Raw genomic sequence first — 20,643 nt, 5'->3', positions numbered from 1 at the left:
CATCAAAAGCCTAACTTATTTATCTATTATCTTTTAAAGAAATTCAACTTTTGAAGTCCTTGCACAATAACTGTCCATGGGCCTCTCTAACTTCCCTAGAGACTTAATGGGGGGCACTAAACATGAACTCACAGAACTCTTGTTCAACTTTGATTTTTGTAATAAGAGCAAAAGCTAAGTAAAATCCGCGTCTCAATTATCTATGCTAATGAGAGGACACAGAGCAGCATGTAATCTAAAAATAATCTGCCCTTTCAGAGAGTAAGAAGGGATGATTATTTTTAGGTTACCAAAGCTTTGCCTGCCCAATTATGATTTGTTTGGGTCCTTGGAAATAAACATGATATAGTGGATATGTATATCTATATATCTATATCTATATCTATATCTATCTATCTATCTATCTATAAATAGATAGATAGATAGATAGATATGTATAGTGGAAGTTGTTCTGGATCCAGCATCTGAGGTCCAGTGTTTAATCTTCGTTCTAAAATAGGGAAGAGAAATGTAGGAATCTTGTCTCCAACATTTTATTAGCCTTTTGAACTTTAACCTCTCTGACCTTATTTGTAAAATGGGGGTAATAATACTGTAGTATGTACCTCAGAGAGTTGTTTTGAGGATTAAATGAGATAACATATCGGAAGTGCTTTGTAAAACTAAATATCTTATGTGAATATCAACTTTGGTAATTATCTTTGTGATCTAAGCTTTAGTTTTTTTTTTCTTATTCACTTATCTTTGTGAACTAGGCTTTAGTTTTTTTTCTTCAGTAAAATGAGCAGATTATTAAGTTAGGGACTCTCTGAAGTTTCTTTTATCTTTGCCCCATCTTAAAAACTAGTACACATTAATTGGTCATAGAATAATGGACAAGCCAATATGATATTAAACCTCTCTCGTCAATAAAGAAGAGATTATTTACCTATACATACATATAAAATAAAAAAATAGATATAATTAGCATTCATACATTTTTAAGATTTGCAAAGTATTCTACAAATACCATCTCACTTTATCCTCACAATAACCCTGGAAGCTGGGTGCTGGCATTATCCCCATTTTAGTGTTGAGGTAACTGAGACAAACAGATGAAGCTCAGCCAGTAACTATCTGAACCCAGATTTAAAATCGGGTCTTCCTAACTTTAGGCCAGTGTTCCATTCATTGCTTTACCTACAACAAAGTACCATTTAATACAAATTATGAACTCTGTGAAGTAATCCTATTTATTTGAGATTCATTTTTTTTTTTACTATTTGAAGTTATAATAATGCAAAAAATGGTAATTGGTTCCACCCAGTAAAAATTTGCAAGGTGAATTCAAATAATGTAATTACTTTGGGGATATTTGTTATTCATAATAATCAGGACCTAGATATAACAGACATATATGTGTGTGTGTGTGTGTGTGTGTACACATAGAGAGAAAGAGATGATATAGATGCATATATTTGTATAAATATGAGAAATTGATTATCCTCAGGCTTTCTTGTGGTAGATTATGAATAATTTATCAGTAGATGATAGATAACTAGATTATTGGAGAAACAGATAACACACAAATTTGACAACTCACCCAGTTGTCCAATGCTCAGAACTACCTTCTTCTCTTCCAGCTAAAAGTCGAGCAATCGCCATCCCTGTAGACTTGGACAGCCAGGTCAACAACCTGTTCCTCAAGTCACACAACATTGTGCAGAAAACTGCCATGAACTGGCGACTGTCGGCAAGAAATGCCGCTCGCCGGGACTCTGTGCTCGCCGCTTCCCGTGATTACAGGAACATCATCGAAAGATTGCAGGTGATGGTCTAGTCCCAAATATGTCCTCTTTGGGTTTGACCGAGCATTTAAGATCAGTCCAAAGTAAAATAAAAGAATCTCAAAGTTGTGAGCTTTGGAGAAAAAATAGCATATTGGGAGAGGAATATGAAATCATTTAGGAAGAGACAGCTTTGACTTGAGAATGCATCTGAGGGTCCTGATTGCTTTAAAGGTTTTTAATTGGGAGTCAGAGAAGTGCATGCATAGATTTCAAGGAGATTCCATGAATGTGGATGGGGAAGATATTACACCTTTATTTTCACTAACCTCTAGTTGGAAATTAGCATTTCCCTCAATTATGAACGTGGGCCACAAATGTTTTTCTGAGAAGGGATTCATAGGCTTCATTAGGCTTCCAGCAGCATCCAAGACACAGATTGCAAATCCTTGTTTCAGAAGATTAGTTAGCCTTGGAAAGAATGTGAACCAGTGCTTGTCGGGAAGCAGAGTGCCAGCAAGTAGGGAATAAGGCTCTGGGGTTTTGTTTTTGTTACCCTGGGGAGGCTCTTCTTCTCCCAGAAGTTTATAACACATGCCCAATGAGGGAGCTGGGCACTGAAAAGACACAGATTCTCCCAGTGATTCATTGATCTCCACGTTGTTGATAGGCTCTCAGAAGATCCATTAATTCCTTCCCGACCTGAGGCTCTCAGCTATAAGAAGCTTCTGCTTTAGTACTCTGAGTGATATCTTTAGCCTGTAGACCAGGAACCCAATCCAGCTTGGGTGACTTTGAGCAAGTTCCTTTCCCTTTGAGATTTTGTTTCCTCATGGATAAAATGAATTAGTCAGACTAGCTTCCAGCTCATAAACTGTGATTGGATACATCACTCAGTGCATTATCATAGCAATTTCTTGAGGGATTTCCATGGACAATGAGACATCAGTCCTCCGTGAATCTGGCTGGGTTGATAAATATCGCTTAATCCTGTGGATGTTGAGAAGTAAGTTTCAGATTGTTTTATAGGAGGTTTGCTCTACAGTATGTTTTGGAGGATGTGCTGGCAAATTGGGATCAGCATGATCTGGGTTCTTTCAAGGATTCTCCTGGATCTGGAAGAATTCTGGATGGAAGTCACTGGATCCTTCTGAGCATCATTAGACAGTGTCTCTGTAGTCACCGATTTGACTTTCCGCATTCACAAATTGAGTGACCACATAGTTTGTTTTACTTGTCCTAATGGAATAATAATCCTGCTACTCATGAAAAAAATTTAAATTTTCTAAAGCCTTTTACATGCATTATTTTATCTGAGCTTCACAACAGCCTCAGGAAGATAGATATGGAGAGACTGTCCTATGTTGAAATAACTGGGCTCAAAGAGAATAAATGACTTGCTAATTGTCACACTTGTTGTTATTGTTGTTCAGTCTTGTCTGACTCTTTGTGACCCTATTTTGGGGTTTTCTTGGCAAAGACACTGTGGTGGTTTGCCATTTCCTTCTCCAGCTCATTTTACAGATGAGGAAACTGAGGCAAACAAGGTAAAGTGACTTGTCCAGAGTCACACAATTAGTAAGTGTTTGAGGCCACATTTGAACTCTAGGCCTGGCTCTCTGCCTACTCTGGCACCCCCAATAACATGTCAAAGGTAGGCTTTGGCCCCAGGACTCCCTGACTTCCCAAATACTACAGTCACACCATACGTAACCTCTGAAAACTTCCTAGTTAAATAAGCAGATCTGATATTCCTCCGGAGGAAATCAGCACAAAGCTCTGTGTGTGTTTTCCTCAGAGACGAAAGCCTCAGAGTTTCCCTCTCTTCCAAAGCCTGAGCCTCGAGTCTGTTTTCTGTTTCAGTCCGGTCTGTGCTCGTCTTAGGCATCCTGGCTTTGGCTCGGTCCTGAGTGCCCATCCTGTTAGAGAGCTGCCCACTGGTGGAGCCCATCCCTTCATCTGTTCTCTGCTATTTGCCTTTCACATATTCTTTGCGGTGTTTGACTCAGCTGCCCTTTCACATTTTTCTCTGTTTTCCTTTCCTACAGCAGTGTGTTTTGTATTTGAAGACCATCATGCTATCTCAGGGTACATCTATTTAGCATGTTGATACAGCATGTTCATTCGTTTGTGTTTTCATGTAACCGTAACATGGAATGCGTTGTTGGCCCAAAAGACTCCATTTCCTTAAACGGTTGGGTGGTGGGAAGTTTGTACTTCAGAGACTAGCACTTCCCAGGAGGATGGAGGGGGGGAAGAACTGCCATTTTAAAAGTGTGATCCATGAGTTGATAGTGCAGAGTGATAGTATGCAAAACTGCTTATGGATGGACTCAACTTCTCAGAATGCCGAAGCTCGGCCCCGACCCTCAGACACTAACGCTCCTTGCTCTTGCCTTCCAGGATATAGTATCCGCCCTAGAAGACCGTCTGCGGCCCCTCGTCCAGGCAGAGTTATCTGTGCTTGTGGATGTGCTCCATCGACCAGAACTGCTTTTCCCAGAGAACACAGATGCCCGAAGAAAATGTGAAAGTGGAGGCTTTATCTGCAAGTAAGCTGCTTGTGTCTCAGGAAGCTGTGAGTGCTCTTCCTCCAGGAGACCTGTTAAGGAAGCCCATGGGGGGCTCATTCCAGAGCTCTAGAAACTGAGCATGGAAAGAAGTGCCTTCCTTGCTTGGGACAGGTTGACAGTTTTTATCTGTGATTGCTTTCTTAAAACAAGATTGGCAGAACTGAATGGGGAGTTAAGGAAAGCCCCTTTGGTTGAAACCATTTTGGCCAATTTGCCCCTAATTTTAATGGCAGATGTTTTTACTTGCTTTTTTGTGCCTCTCTGATGCTTTATAGTATTGATTGATCACAGACATTGTCTATAGGAGACTCCTGGAAGTGAAAATCCTAATATCTAGATTTTGTGCTCATTCAATGCTTCTCCCTCCACCCATTCTTGCTTCCTTGATAGGAGGATGAAATTTTGGATGAGAGATAAGTGTATATTTTTCACAATCAATCAAGCTACAAACATTTATCACATGCCATTTGTGTACCAGGCATTGCGCTAGACTCTGGGATTTTTTTTTGAACTGTGATTTTAGTGGCTTTTAATGGGATGGGGAGTGACTAGTGAAGAACTTTTTCCAATGGAGTTGTCTGGGGTTACACAGGATTTAAGCAACTTTACACATACACACACAAAATTAGTCTCTCTCTCTCTCCCTCTCTCCCTCTCTCCCTCTCTCTCCCATTATCCCTCTCTCCCTCTCTCTCCCTCTCTCTCCCATTCTCCCTCTCTCTCTCTCTCTCCCTCTCTCTCTCTCTCTCCCTCTCTCCCTCTCTCCCTCTCTCTCCCTCTCTCCCTCTCTCCCTCTCTCTCCCTCTCTCTCCCTCTCTCCCTCTCTCTCTCTCTCTTTCTCTCCTTCTCTCTCCCTCTCTCTCCCTCTCTTTTCCCTCCTGGAAGGAATAGAAGGTCAGGCCTGAATATTCATGTCCTAACTCCAAAATAAGATCTTTATCCAACACCTTACACAAGCTCTCAGACCTTAGACTCTGGATCAGGGAAACAGTAAATCCCAGAACATCTTCACGTGACTCTATATTTTTCCTGTTTAATTCAAGTAGCACTCTGCAACATGTGGCTAGTTATGCTATCAAAATCATCTCTTTTAAATGAATTCTAGGGGATGATCTTCCTGCTTATAAAAAGTATATTGTTAACCATTGCTTGACGTGGTTAACCTTCATTTCTTTACCATTTTAAAGAAAGGGCTCAGCATCTGGAGTAGTATATGGTACACCGTAGGCACATAATAAATACTTGCTGGGAAATGGAAGCCTTCCACATGCATTAGAATGCCATGTAGAGCCTTAGCCATGGTGCTTCTCCCCATCTACCAGCAGGTGTCACTTTTGAGATGCAGATGAGCTGGTGGGCCAGCCATCAGGCTTCAGGGATGAGACTGCTGCTCATTTGGTCCAGGCTTCCTGGCCCTGTATCCTAAGATGCTGAGAAGTTGGTGCATTTGAAAGCTAGTGGCAGCAAATCAAACCTTTCCCTTTTTCCCCCCTTTTCAGGTTAATAAAACATACTAAACAGCTGCTCGAAGAGAATGAAGAAAAACTTTGTATCAAAGTGTTACAAACACTCAGGGAAATGATGACCAAAGACAGAGGCTATGGAGAAAAGGTATTTGGTATTTCTTTTCATTCAGCAGCATATCACCATTAAATTAAGGGAACTTGAAAAGGGGAGAGGGGGAGAAAGGAAATTCCATCTTAATATAGATTGCAAGTATTGACTTTTTTAAAAAGTAAAATAAAACTTTACCCTAAAATTTATTGAAGGAAATAACTCTCAGACTTTCTGATTTGGTGTTTGAACTCAACCCAACAGCTTGCCAGCATGCTTTCCAAAATATGACTTTTTCTTGCGTGAGCCTTTAATAAGCTAATTATGCTCAGGGCTGCTCACTCATGATAATCATGGTTTTTCAAACAAATAATTATCAAAATTTTGCATGTCTTCATTTTAGCTTATATTTAAATTCTAAATCAAAATTTGTGCGTGCGTGTGTGTGTGTGTGTGTGTGTGTGTGTGTGTGTGTGTGTGTAGAAGTATATAGGAAGGGAATGTGTGTATGTGCACTTCTGTGTGCATATATGTTAGGTTCTAGATAGACAGCTTATATTTCTTATTGGTGAGTTGTTATGTATATCTTTCTGACAATCAAACAGCCTTTGATTTTAAAGCCAGAAGACCCTCTGTCCATTTATTCAAACTGTGAGTGCAAAAAGGCCATCCAGCATCCTTGATATTGACTAAATACCCAGTATCCTAGGAACTGTTTACCTCCTACCCATCACCACAGGAAAAACAAAAAAACAAAGTCGGTTTTGTATTCTTTTCCCCCTTTCCATCCAAAAATCTTGGTACAATAATAGAATAGTCCTGAAGCCACACTAATGCTTCTCCATGTCTTCTCTGGGAATTACAGCTGTCATTTATTATTTCAGCTCCATTTGGGCAGATTTAATAGGGATCATTATACTAAGATTACCATACCCTATCAAACTATCCTACAACTCATTTATTCAATGATGATGTCAGAAGAATTGAATGTGTACTTGTTAAAGGTGTACTTGTCGAAATAAATGTCATCAAGTACAACTGAACTCTTATTGACTTTTTTAAATGTAAGTTTAAATTTTTAAAAGTTTTCAATTTTTTAAAGTTTTTTTTTAGTTTAAAGTTTTGAATTTACCGTTAGTCAAAGAAAGGCCTTGGATTAGCAGAATATCTACATATTTGCTAAGTTTACAGAAGGACAGAAGGCATAACTTTTACCCTTTTTAACTTTTTATGTCGCTATATTGTTTATAACTTTGCAAATTGTTAAATGTTTCACATAAAATAGCAAAAGGAATATAAATAGTCAAGACCATAAAATAGTATCATGAAAGGGAACTCATGAAGGGCCACTTTTAAATGTTTAGTCACATAGTAGCTAGCCTTCCTAAGAAATATTTGTTACTCCTGTGAGAAATAACATCTAACCAGCACGTGAAACATATATGTGTACATGGATATTTGCTTTGACTTAAGACAGACTGACCTAAGAAAATATGGAGTTAATCTTAATTAATAGTTACATTCCTTACATGAAGATTCAAAAGTTTGTTTTTTAAATCAAGCTTTTTTAATGGAAGCTAAAAATTTAGTTTTATAGAAAATTCCTCAAGAATAAACACAAACTGTCTTATAAAGTGAGGAATCTAGGATATTTTATATTAATATTTATATATAATAATATGACCCTTATACCTCTTTAAAGTTTGATTACTATTTGGTAGAATAAAAGGCTATTTTCTACATTTCAGTCAACAGGCATTTATTAAATGTTTAATATATGTCAGACATTGAGTCCTGTACATTATAGACTTCTCCTGTCAACAGGCAAATTAATCAAATTATTAACTATAGAGGCAGTGTGGTTCAGTGGACAGAGGGCTGCCTTTGAGATCAGATGATTGAGGTCAAAGATGACCACTGGTCCTTTCTCTTTGTGTAATCTTTGAAAAGATTCTCTTCTCATTTCATTTGAAATGAAAGGACTGAGATAGATGGTCTCAGCCCCCAAATGGGGTCACAAAGAGTCCTATTCTACTGGAAAACAATGAACAAAAATCCTTCCAGGTTCTAAATCTTTGATTCTCTGATTATCATTTAAATTTTATTGTTGTTTAATTATTTTAATCTTGTCTGACTCTTTGTGACTCTATTTGGCATTTTCTTGTTAGAGATAGATACTGGAAGGTTTTTCCATTTCCTCCTCCAGAGCATTTTACAGATGAGGAAACTGAGGCAGACAGGGTTAAGTGATTCACCCAGTCACCCAACTGCTACATATCTGTGTCCAAATTTGAACTCAGGAAGATAAATCTTCTTGATTCCAGGGTAAGCACTCTACACACTGTAGAATGCAATTTGAATTTAGAAGTCTTCCTGATTTTGTACTACTTAGAACCTGGAGTCAGGAAAACCTGAGTTCAAATTTGGTTTCACGCTTACTAGCTGCACGATGCTGGGTGAGTTACTTTACCTAGTTTGCCTCAGTTTCCTCATTTATAAAATGAGCTGGAGAAGGAAATAGCCAACCTCTCTAATATCTTTGCTAAAAAAAAAAAAAAAAAAAAAAATTCCAAATGGGATCACAGAGTCAAACATGACTGAACAACAGCATTTAAAGTGAACTTTCGATGGGAATTACTTTGAAGGTGATCCTCATGTTATTATTAATCTGATTTTATATATGAGTAAGCTGAGTCTGAGAGAGATTCAGTGATTTGTCCGTGATCGCACAACTAATGTGTCCAAATAAGGCAATGTCAGCTCTCAAATTTTCCTTACTTCCAGTATGATCATTCTGTATTTTAATTAGCTTTATTATTATTATTATTAATTAACTTATTATTAATATAACATTGTATTTATTAAATTACTTTAATTTTTTTATGATCTAAAGAGTGTAAAACTCCTAGATTCCATATCTTTGTCTCTCCATTTACGTCAACATTAATGCAGAAGACAGCAACTAGCTCTCCTTTCTCACTCATTCCATTAATTCCATTAACTACAAAGAGTTACCATTCATAACCATCCAAAAATAGAGGCCAAATATGATATGTGATAAGATCTTGCCCATTTTAATGCCCAACAAAGAAGGAGCTAGAAAAGGTGCAGAATACTTAAAAAAAAAAAAAAAAAAAAGAAAAGAAAGAGAAACTCTTGGCCCCCCCATTGTTTCCATTTATTTATTTCAGGGCCAAAAGGGATGATCTTATGAGATTAAAAATCATCTAGTATAATTTATGGACAGGAGAAAAGGAATTATTGTGCCTACCTGATTTTTCCTGGCTCCCATAAGAGTAGAAATTGCATTTTCTTTGATGTTGGTGGGATCATCATTGCTAAGACATCTTCTTTTTTATTAAAATTAAATTATCTCAGAGAAGCAAATGAAAAGCAGAAAAGACTTTGTAGGAGGTAATGGCAACCGTCATCTCTGATACCAATAACAAACAGTTAATAACATTTTTGTCCCCGATAGCAGTTGGAAAATTCTCTTTTTCTCATCATATGTACTTTATTAAGGGAACAAAGCAAAAAACCTGGACTGCTTCGCTTCCTCTCCTGTGATCACTGCCCTCCATTTAGTGATTATGTCCCAGCATGGCCATGATCTAAAATGATGCCAGAAAGAAAAAAAGTCTTTTGGAACTTAACATCTCAAAGTCAGGACAATTTAGCACCCATTTATTTATAAATATAAATATAATTTATATTAAAAATAAATATGTTGTAATTTATTAATGTATACAGTATTGTACTAGGGATACAAAAATGAAAAATGAGAAACTTTGTGGTCAATAGGAAGCATTCAGCCTCATAACATGAGGCAATCTAGTTGTTATAAGATATGGTCTTATTTAACATAACTGATATTATAGAAGTTATATTATAGCAATTTCTAAATTGATGCTTTTAAAAAATTGAAAGGAAAATTGGAGTAAAAAGAGGTATAAGTAAGTATTATGGAATTTGTATAAAGTATATTTTTTCCTTGAATAGTTTCAGCAATGGGGGTTCTTATATGCTCAAGTTATTATATAGTGATTACTAAGGATTTCCTTTTTTTCCATCTGGGTAAGACTTTTGTATTTCTTGCTCTCAGATCTCTGTTAGGAACTTAAACGTTTACTTCATATGTCAGAAGTTAGAATGGAGACTGTTGATATATATTTTTAGAATTTTTAATGAAGGCTATTGTTATGGATTCTCTTACATTTACTCCAGAAATGAAATTCACTGGTGTAGGAGCTGATTAATGAAAAGAATCTTCTTTCTTTTTATTTTTTTAATCTCCTTAACTCTTTTCCATCTCAAATTTTCAAATTTTATTTTTCAAATTTTAACTTAAACTTTCACTCTTAAACACAGTGATTGAGTTGGCCTGGGAATCTCTGAGCCTGGGATACATTCATCCCCTTATTTTGACCCCAGGAACACTGAATTGTCTCTTACAGAGATTTGATGTCCAGCCTGTGTCACTGTTCAATTTGGGTTGCAGTTGTCTTATTAAGATTGAAAGTGAAAGGTTCTCCTCCCAAATTGACGTGCATTGTCTCCCTTTTAGCTTCCATTCTTTCCCACTGCTGTCTGAAAATATGACGTTATAAATTGGGGAATTCTCCCTGGCCCACAGTTCTGTACACATTTTAGCCAACTTAAAAGCCACAGGGTGGAGTTCTTAGAACTTGGTTGGGCTATCAATGTGGTTTGACACTCGGCATGTGAACAAAGCATGACTGCATCCTGTCTGTTTTGTTCTCTGGTAGAATTTTTCTAGCAGAACAGATGTCACTGAGTAAGGTGACAGGACTGTGAACCCAGATGGGGCTTTTGTGACAATTACATCAATTTTACAACACTGTGTTTTAACAACAATCTCTAATAGTGCCTAGAACTTGAACTGACTTATACTTAATATTCCTAATGTTTATTCCCCCCCTTTTTTTTTTTCTTTTTCAGCTGATTTCCATTGATGAATCGGATAATACTGAGGTCCTCCTTTCTCTTTTAAATGTCCCATAGTGCTGTTTCCATGCTCTTTTCCAAGTTTCCCCATGACCTGTCTGTCCTGTAGTCTCTCTCTGGTGTTTAACATTTTATTTTGTTCATTTTGACCATGGGAGTGAATTGTAGTGTATCATGTGTCTTTTCCATTGGCATTTCTCATGACAGACTTGTATGTCATCTGTAGGAAAGTAGTTTTTGTCTCGGTGTGAGGAAAGCTTTGTGAAGTTAGGATATTGTTTTCTTTACTGCTCAAAGCTAAGTTTCTTGGTGACACTGACCATGTACTTATGGAAGGAAAACAGCATTAAAGTAAAATAACTTTATTTTTACACAAAGAATATTTTTTAAACATACTTGAACTTAGTTTAAGGTTCAGAGTGAAGATAAATTATAATAATAAATAGCACTTGGCACTATGCTAAGCACTTTACAATTATATCATTTGGACATCACTTTCTCTATAAAGGATAATTAAACAAGAGAGAAAATAGTATATGGAAAAGGCACTAAAGTCATGGACATTAATTGAGAATTAATTTGCTTTGTCTCTAAATAATGGAACACAAATGTCAGTGTGAGGATTAGAAGTAAAAGGTTTGTAGTTGAAATTTTTTCCATGGAATTGAAAAAATATATTATCTCTGGCCTCCTTTTATAGAAAAAGCCTTATCAATAGATTACTATGCACAGATAAAACTCCTCCCAAAATTCCTAAAAATTTGAGTTAACTTAACCTTGTCAGGAAGAGCAATATTGGACAGGGATAGCTAATTGTGGACAGAATTTTGAATGTAGATTGGATTCATGGATCAGCAAACCTTTCAAATCCTTTGAGGGAATATTATTTTTTCCACGTTGATCAGATGGTACATATTTAAGTTGTTTATCCCAGATAAAAAAATCTTTTGTGTTATTTGAGAATTAGTATTTATTTATTTTCTAATGAGATTGGAAAGGCTAAAAATGGATTTTCATCAGAAATATTTTTTTTTTCAATTTGTGGTCCAGAAAAGTCGATAAAGTTATAAAAAGATAGCAGTCCCTTCTTATGGGGCAATAATTAAAATATGATATTGATTGGGATCTACTTATTCACACACCCCAAAATAGATCAGAATATTTTCTTAACTGGTGCTCTGATATCCACTTCCTCAGAAAGCAGAAGTGAAAAGAAATGACCAACCAGTTTAAGGAGAATGACACTTAGGATTACAGAATTTTCCAGCTGGACAGTGTCTTAGGATGTCAGCTAATATCCTCCTTTTGTATTGCATCTGAAAAAATCAAGGGCCGGGGAGGAGCCATGATTTACCCTCAATCATATATCTTTTTAGTAGCAGAGTCAAGGTCCCTAGATTCCAAATATAAAACTATTTTAAAAACACATTAATAACCTTCATTTCTAATATTAAATTTACTTGATCTAGGAGTCATATCTTATGGGCATGGGGAGACACGGAAGAAATCGGAGTAGGGAAGGAAGAGTGGGGAAATGAGTCAGTTTATTTTTTTGAAAGTGACAGCATTTAACCTTCTCCCTTTCTTTTCTGAAAGGCAGGGTGGGGGTCCCAACAACAACCCAACGGGGCACTGTTCATCTGAAGTTGTCTATCTTTGGTTCTATCTTGGTCCCAAGGATATAAAAATCTTGGGAGTTTAATTTATCTGTTGAAAATTCAAGTTCTGTTTTGAATTACAAATAAGTCCATAAAATGAGAACTTTCACCAGTCTTAGGCTGTGGACCAGAGCAAATGAGCCGAAATGTGGGATCACTCGATATAGAACTTGGTCTCCCGACTGGGACTTTATTACTCCTTCATGGAATGATTCCATGGCTGTAGCAGGTGTGTCTATAAATACACAGTAGGAAATGGAATACTGTCTGTTTATGAAAAGAGCATAATCTGGCAAGAGTTTGAATTCTCTGTAAATTCCCAGAGGAAGCAGTGGTGGTTCCCTTTTCATTGTTACCACTAGCAACTGTCAAAGCCTGGTAGGGCAGAGAAAACAAGACCCACTTCTGCAGGCCTTTGCAGCGTCTGTTGGCTGTGCATCAGTGTGTCTGGCTGGCATTGCCCATCTTTGTCTATTCTGAAGATGATCATGATACTATGGGTTTCTTCTTCCTCCTTTAGAGAGGAAGGAGAGGGCTGGAAATAGAACGAAGGTTTCTCCTGACTGAGCTGAGGTATGTGTTCTTCAGAAATCTAATAAGTTCATCCTGTCATGGGATGGAAGCAAGGACTCAACTCTGAACTGTAACAAAATACACCAAATTCAATTAAATAATAAAAGAAAAAACAACAACAATAAATGTATTCTGCCTGGTTACCAAAGTGATTCCTACTAGGAATTGTCTGAGTAAGGACTTCCATCTCCCCTTGTCTCAAGCTGGGATAGATAGAAGAGAGAAAGGGGTCATGAACTACTTGGAAAAATCATATACCATTCCAAGCAATGTTGAGTGCTTTTGCAACCACAAGGTGAACTGAGGACAGGGCAATAGCTTTTCTACAACAAAAGTGCATGTTGGAGGGCCCTTTCAACTGCATTCTGGAATAAAGCTTCTTTTAAATCCAACCAAAATAGGTTTCTCAAATAAAAGAAGGGTGTATCTCCACTCTTCTTACCATCACCTTCAAAAGAAAAGAAGAGAAAGAGAAAACCACTGAACATTACTTTTCTATGGAGCTTGTTGTGTCAGTAGAGAGGTGGGTAACTCATTTGAAGTGTTCTTCCTAGTTTCAGCTGAAAAGTTCATGCAGTTTTCTCTTCACAAGAAAAATTCCTTGGCCTTTATGGCCTCAGCTGGAACTATCACATTTTGAACTGGAATTAATCTCCTGTGACCCAGTGAAATACTGGAAAATGGGACAGAACTATGGCCCCTAGAGTCTGGCCAAAGGCATCATTAGGAAACTTGGGAAACAATAGAGAACAGGGTTTTTTTCAGTGTTGCTCTTTTTTGTTGTATCGTGTTTTTGTCACTAAGGACATTTGACTCAGAAATATTTCTTGGGGAAAAGATAGTGGTGGGGGTTTATTTTATTTTTAAAGTTAACTCATCTCAGTATTCCTTACCTGAAAAAAAATCATTTACTGGCATTGGAGCCCATTCCCGAGCAATAAATAGAAATCTTAGCAAATAGATGTGAAAGTACTTTGTCATCTGGAAAGGAGTAATGTAAGGGCCTCACTGCTAGCATGAGCTGATAGTTAGACTTCAGGTGAGGGAAAATTACAGTTCCATTAACACAAATTTTGTTTCTTGTATTGTTCTTGTGCTTGGAAACCAAGAGAAAAAGGCTGTAAGAAGTAAATGAGTGATGTGTTCCTAGTTTATGTGTTATCACAGTATGCATCCATCTATCAGTCTTGGACATAATACAATTTAAATCAGCAAGTAATTATTACCTGTCTAGTACAAGCCAGGGACTATGCTTAGCAGTGGGAATAAAAAAGTAAAGATGATCAATTTAGGTCTCACCCTCTAGGAGCTTATGTTCTAATGATGGAAAACAACATTTACATACATATACGTGTATACACACATACAGATGAATAAATACAAAATATAGCGAGTATCATGGTAGAGCATTAATACTAGGGAGGGCAGGGAGAAAAACAGGGAATGTCTCTTATAGGAAGTGGTACTTAACCTGAGCCTTGAAGAAAGCTCAGAAGCAGATGGGGGAAAGGAGGACTTTTCTATAGCCACAGAATCATAAAATTTTCTCATTTGAAGGACCATCTAATGCCATCCAATCCAACCATACCCTAACATGCATCTCCTCTGTTCATCTACAACAAGTGGCCATGCAGCCTTGGAGGCACAATTCATAGCACTTTGGGAAAGTTCAAGGGGTGGGGAAGATTTTCCTTCCATCCAGTTTCCCCTCAATGTTCCTATTTTTTCCTCCTGGGACTAATTAGAACATGTCTTGGGATTATAGAATCAATTAAAGCTGAAAGGAGGCTTAGAGCCATTCTTCTCTCTTCTCTTCCATGAGACTTGAAGACAACAATTATCTCCCCGTGAATCTTCTCTCTCAGCTAAGTATTTCTAGTTCCTTCGTCTTCTCTTCATATGGTATGAATTAACAGAGGAATTTCCCATTCCTGGTACCGTCCTATGGATACTTTTTTCTAGTTTATCAACGCTCTTCCTAAAATGTGATGAATCATCATTTACTCTCAATTATTATCTGGCTGGCTCCCTAACCTTAACCTGGAAGCTAAATTATCTCCTATGTTAGAAAGCAGTTGCTTTTGGCCTGGGACCTAAACTGCTTGCCCCCTGCCTGTTTCTGGTGCTGAGAGAATCCGAGTTCACAGCATCCTTTATGTGCTGCAGGGAAAGTCATGAGATTGAAGGTGAAGTTTGTAAATCCCAGAAAAAGAAATGGGAGCCATCCAGAGTTGGGAGGGAGTTTTGCTCCAGAAGGGTCAGGAGGAATGAAAAAGAAGCATTAAACTCCTTCTCCTTCAGGGGGAGTTCTCAGGACGTTCAGTATTAGGCAGAGATGTCCTACTTTTTTTTACATTGCAGCGGACTGTTCTCTTGGGCTCTTGCCAACATTCAGGCAGAACTTACATAAGAGCTGCCTTTTTTTTCCTGGAATTTAGGCTTACTGCTGATGTGTGACCTTCAGCAGTAATTGCCAATAAATGGAGTAGAGCTGTTTACTGTTAGATACCGGCAACCACAAAGAAGATGGAACTAAGAGAGAGCACAGGAGTAGTTGCTTAGCAGAGGTTTTGGGTTTTTTTAAAGGGATGGTTTTAAAGGGCTGCAATTATCTCACAGTAACTGAATTCATACAATTCAGTCAAGTCAAAGTTTTATTAATTCTACATTTTATAACTGAGGCCCAGCAAAACTAGTGCTGATCTATAAAACAGAAGAAAATCAAGCAGAGGGTATTCTTTATTCATTTAAATTATCGTTCATTTTCTCCAGAATTGTTTCTGAGTAGTTTGAGCCTCCTTTTCTTCCTTTCTTTAATGCTTATACCTCTATCTTCTTCCCTAGCCAGAATATAGTTAGCAAACAATTTTCTGTTAGTAGACAGGGAGATCTCGGTCTATTTTCAGCAAAATGCCAGATTACCTCAATTTTAGTCCAATTTACAAAAAAAAAAGAAAAAAGAAAAGAATAAGCTTTCTATTCCATTTATGTGGGCTTTCCATGGCTGATGAATAGCAGGACATAGGAAAAGGTATCTGCAAAACCATTCAGCACCCCCTCCCCCGCCTACCCCCATCCCTCCAGCCTTCTATTTGAGGTTATGAGTGGGTGAAAGAGGAACTGAAAAACTGATTCAAAGGGATTGGCAGAGTGAACTCCTTTGTGACGTGTTCATGATGAGCAGCTAGAAAATGACATTGCCCAAACTAAATGGAATTTGGGGCTCTTTGGGGATTGTGGTTGTCAGTCACATATTTCATAGTGAAAATCCTAGGGAGGTGAATACAGGGGATGATTGGCAACTAGGAAAAAAATGGAAGATTCCTCTTTCTGCTGTGCTAGGATTGGAAACACAAAATCTAGAAAACTTATGGCCTACTATTTTTTATTTCTTAGAGAAAGACCACCAGTGAATTCACAATGTCCTTCCTGCATGCTACCTCTACACATATGGAAACTAATGTATGTTAGCACTATATAGTTCTTCCTGATAGCTAATACTAGTTAGCAGGGTTTTTTTTCTGAGGCATTTGGGGTCACAATTGCCCAGGGTCACATAGCTAGGAAGTATTAAATGTCTAAGACCAGATCCTCCTGACTTCAGGGCTGGCACTCTATCCACTGCACCCTCTGGTTAGCATTTTTATAGGTTTGCAAAAGCACTTTCTACATATTATCTCATTTAATCCTCACTGTAACCCTAGGAGGTAGGTGCTATGATTAGCCCCATTTTACAGATGGGGAACTGAAGCAGAGAAAGGTTAAATGATTTGTCTAGGTCACACAGTTAGGATTTGACTTAAGGTCCAGCTTGATTACCTGACTACCTCTCTAGTAGATGGAGGGATGGTCTAAAAGACAAGGAGACAGGAAGACCTGCGTTCAGGTCCATGCCCCTGATACACACTGATGGTGAGACCCTGGGCAAGTCACATAGCCACTCAGTGTGCCAGGCAATTAAGGTTATAGATTGTGGAGCAGGTCCTGATATGGATTTATAGAGGGACATTCACTTGAGCAGTTTAGTCATAGATCTGATGGAAAGCATATTATTGCTAGAGATAAAATACATATAGTCGTTTAGATTCAGAATAGTAGATCTGGAAGGGAAAGGGAAGGGAGATATGCATTTATAGAATACCTACTGTGTGCCAGTCATTATGCTAAGCATACATTTATCTCTCTTGATCCTCACAACAACTCAAGGAGGTAGGGGGCATTATTATGATCTCCATTCTACCGCTGAGGAAACTGGGGCCATATTCACACAAGAAGCTGTATGAGTCACTAAGCATTTATTAAGAACCTATTGTATGCCAGGCACTGTGCTAAAACACTAAAGAGATAAAATATACTCCCTAGCCTTAACAACCACCCAGCTTAATGTCTGAAGATGATTTCTGGCTCAATACTCTATCCACTATACCTTCCAGCCACTGTTAAAGGGCTTTAATTTATGGTTCTGCTTACTCTTCCTTTTCAAAGTTAACTGCTTTTGTGGTTTTTCTCCATTCAAATGGTCAGATTTTATTGCTTTTGATCCAAGGTCATTGTTAGGCTTCTTATCCAAAGAATGGGTAGAAGTTGGGTTTCAAATAGACTCTGAAAATCAAAACAGAAGAAATTAAGTTTATTGACATAAGAACAGGTCATTTTAGAGTTGATTGCATGAGAATAGTCATCTGATAATATTGTAATCATTTGGTCTAATCAATTCAACACCAATTTTTTTAGGCATTGAGACTATAAAGACATAAAAACCATTTTTAACTTCATAAACTTTATATTTTACTGGTACAGAAACATTTAAACACATAAGCACGATATGATTTAGGGAAGGAGGGAGTACTAACTGGGGAGGGGAATGGTCCCTGAGTGGAACCTAAAAGGGAGCTAAAGGTTCCAAAAAGTAGAAGTGAGGAAAGACCACTAGGCATTAACAATGTAATGGCTTGTGTCAAGGTACACTGTTGGGAGCTAAACTGATGATTCATGGGACAGCAAGTATACCCATTTGCCTCCTAGGTAGAATCCAGGATAGAAAGAATCAGGAGAAGTAGGTTGATGTCAGATTCTAGCAAGCAGAGAAGTTTTTATTTTGTCCTAAGATCAGAAAAAGTTACTCAAACTTCTACATAGCAAGGAAGTGCCCTGGATAAACCTATGATTTAGGAAAATTATTTTGGCAGATCTTGGTGTTGAACACTGAGATCAAAAGATATTTAACCTTGAATCTATAAAAAGACCTGCACAATCTGTGAAATCTTAATCCATCTGCAAATTGAAACTCAAGTCATTATGACCTTAACCAAGGCTGACCATAATTAACCAATTAGTTGACAACAGATAGTTCAGAAATTAGCCTCTTTTCTCTGAAAACCACACAAATGTGGTTTTCTTTTTATTTCGATTCTATAAATTGTAGTATAATCTACCAGTCTCAACAAAAACAACGGAAAACCCTCTAAATATACACATATAATGCAAAATACTTACATTGTTGTTTTTTTAATGCATCCTTTAACATACTGAGAACTATTTATTCTGGTTCCTTCACGAGAAAAAAGGTTTTAGGTCATGGCAAATCTGACTTCTGCTATTTACTACCTTGCATGATCTTGGCCAAGTGACCCATGAAGTGGACCTCTATTACCTCATCTGTCCCTTGAAAATGTTGAATTAGATTCTTTTTACAGTCTTTTCTAGCTTTAATTCTATAAGGGAGTTGGATGGTTGTCTCAGAGACATCCTCATCATACAACCATTTTTCATGAGCTTCTGTCAGCACGTGCCATGACACCAAGATGATGGAGTATTGCTTTGGTAGACCAAGTTACCAGTATGTATCCTGGTTTCAGGAAAAAAGATCATTCCTAATTAGCTAGGGAGACTCTCACTTCTGATGTAGGGATGTCTGGGCTAGGGATGTCTTGGCTTTGTGCCCCAGTTGCAGGCTGTGCCCCGGAGCGCACAAACAGCAGAATCATAGATTGATGCCTTTGGTCAAAAGGAGACAAGATAAGATGCGACAATGATTGGATCAACTGGAACCTGTTGCTTCTAGAAAAATAATAAAACCTACCATTCTATTAATGTTATCAGTCAGTGTCTTCATTTACATGCTGACATTTTTCATCAACAGTAGCATCCCCTCCTTAAATCATCCCAGACATCTCCTTTTCAGTTCTTCTATCACATTTCTTCTCTGCAAAGCTCCAACTTAAGACAGTGATCTGATCATTTCTGAAGCTGGCTAAGATGAAGTTAGTAGCATAAAAACCCTTCTTCTTTAATGGGAATGATGGGGGAGGATGACATGAGTCAGTGGATTTTTGAAAATCTTTAGAGCTTGTAAAAGTTTAGGAGCTAAACATACTAAATAATAGACCAGTTTCCCAGTCACCCAGATTCATAATTCTAGCTTCATCCTTGATGTCTCCCACTTGTCCACATTTTCGATCTGTTCTCAGATCTTGTCATTTCTACCTTTATAATACCCTCTCGAATATAACTCATAATTGTGCCCAAAAGGTTATTAAACTGCCTATACTCTCTGAACCAGCAACACTTCTGGTTTATTTACAAAGATAATTGGGGGAGGGGGAGGAAAAGAACTTCTATGGTCTGAAATAATTCTAACAGATCTCTTTTTGAATATATTCCCTTTTATTCACTCTCTACCACTACTCTGATATAGCCCCTCATCACCTCTTACTATCCTAATAGCTTTATAATTGGTCTCCCTGCTTCAAGCCTCTCCCCATTTGAACCTTTTCTGTATTCAGCCACTAAAGTGATTTTCCTAAAAATCAAGTCTGACCACATCCCACCTCTTCCCCTCACTCCATACTTAAAAAACAGCAATAGTTCTCTTATTACCATTAGGATTAAGTGTAAAATCCTCCCTTTGGTGTTTAAAATCCTTCACAGCCTAACCCCTTTGTAACTTTCTAGCCTATTAATTTACTCCCCTCCACATACTCTATGATCTAACTACACTGGACTACTTGCTGTTCTCATTCAAGACACTCATCTCCTGTGCTAGGTGTTTCCTGTGCCTACAATGCCCTCCCCCCTCACCTCCAACTTCCAGCTTCACTGATTTGTTTAAAGACTTAGCTCATAAGTCTTCTCTCCCATTCCCTAAATAGTAGCATCTTCCCTCTGAGATTACCATCCCTTAAAAATATCTGTATCTACCTATATCTATATAATCTGTTTATCTACCTATTTTTCTTTATGTATGTGTTTTATATATATATATAAATTTGTGTACTGTTTTATGTATATATATATATATGTATGTGTGTATTGCATAAATATATATATACATATATATATATGTGTGTGTGTGTCTATATATCTATATCATCAGTATTACTGTTTGCATTTCATCTCCCCACAAATGTGAGCTCCTTGAAGGCTGGGATACTTTTTGCCTTTCTTCACATCCCTGGGCTTAGTATAGTGCCTGGCATGTAGGAAACATTTAACATGTTTGATGACTGGCTTGGTATGTGTTTTCATCATATTCTGTGTGCCTCCATTTGTGCT

The 20,643-nt window shown here is 37.6% G+C and overlaps 1 protein-coding gene across 12 annotated transcripts in view; it reads left to right on the top strand.

Moving 5' to 3' along the window:
• ITPR1 (inositol 1,4,5-trisphosphate receptor type 1) overlaps positions 1-20,643 on the top strand; it is a 387,688-nt gene that overhangs the window by 217,337 nt on the left and 149,708 nt on the right. For 6 of the 12 annotated variants that reach the window (XM_074284050.1, XM_074284045.1, XM_074284049.1 and 3 more), the window contains 4 exons: positions 1,623-1,807; positions 4,170-4,318; positions 5,839-5,950; positions 10,853-10,885. In XM_074284050.1, the coding sequence (XP_074140151.1) occupies positions 1,623-1,807; positions 4,170-4,318; positions 5,839-5,950; positions 10,853-10,885 (479 nt within the window). The remainder of the gene's footprint in view (positions 1-1,622; positions 1,808-4,169; positions 4,319-5,838; positions 5,951-10,852; positions 10,886-20,643) is intronic. The other 6 variants (XM_074284052.1, XM_074284051.1, XM_074284047.1 and 3 more) reach the window with 1 other exon arrangement.

The sequence above is a fragment of the Sminthopsis crassicaudata genome, chromosome 1, assembly GCF_048593235.1.
Source record: "Sminthopsis crassicaudata isolate SCR6 chromosome 1, ASM4859323v1, whole genome shotgun sequence".
NCBI lineage: Eukaryota > Metazoa > Chordata > Mammalia > Dasyuromorphia > Dasyuridae > Sminthopsis > Sminthopsis crassicaudata.
Note: the sequence above shows the minus strand (reverse complement) of the source record. Positions and strands in the feature narration are given on the sequence as shown.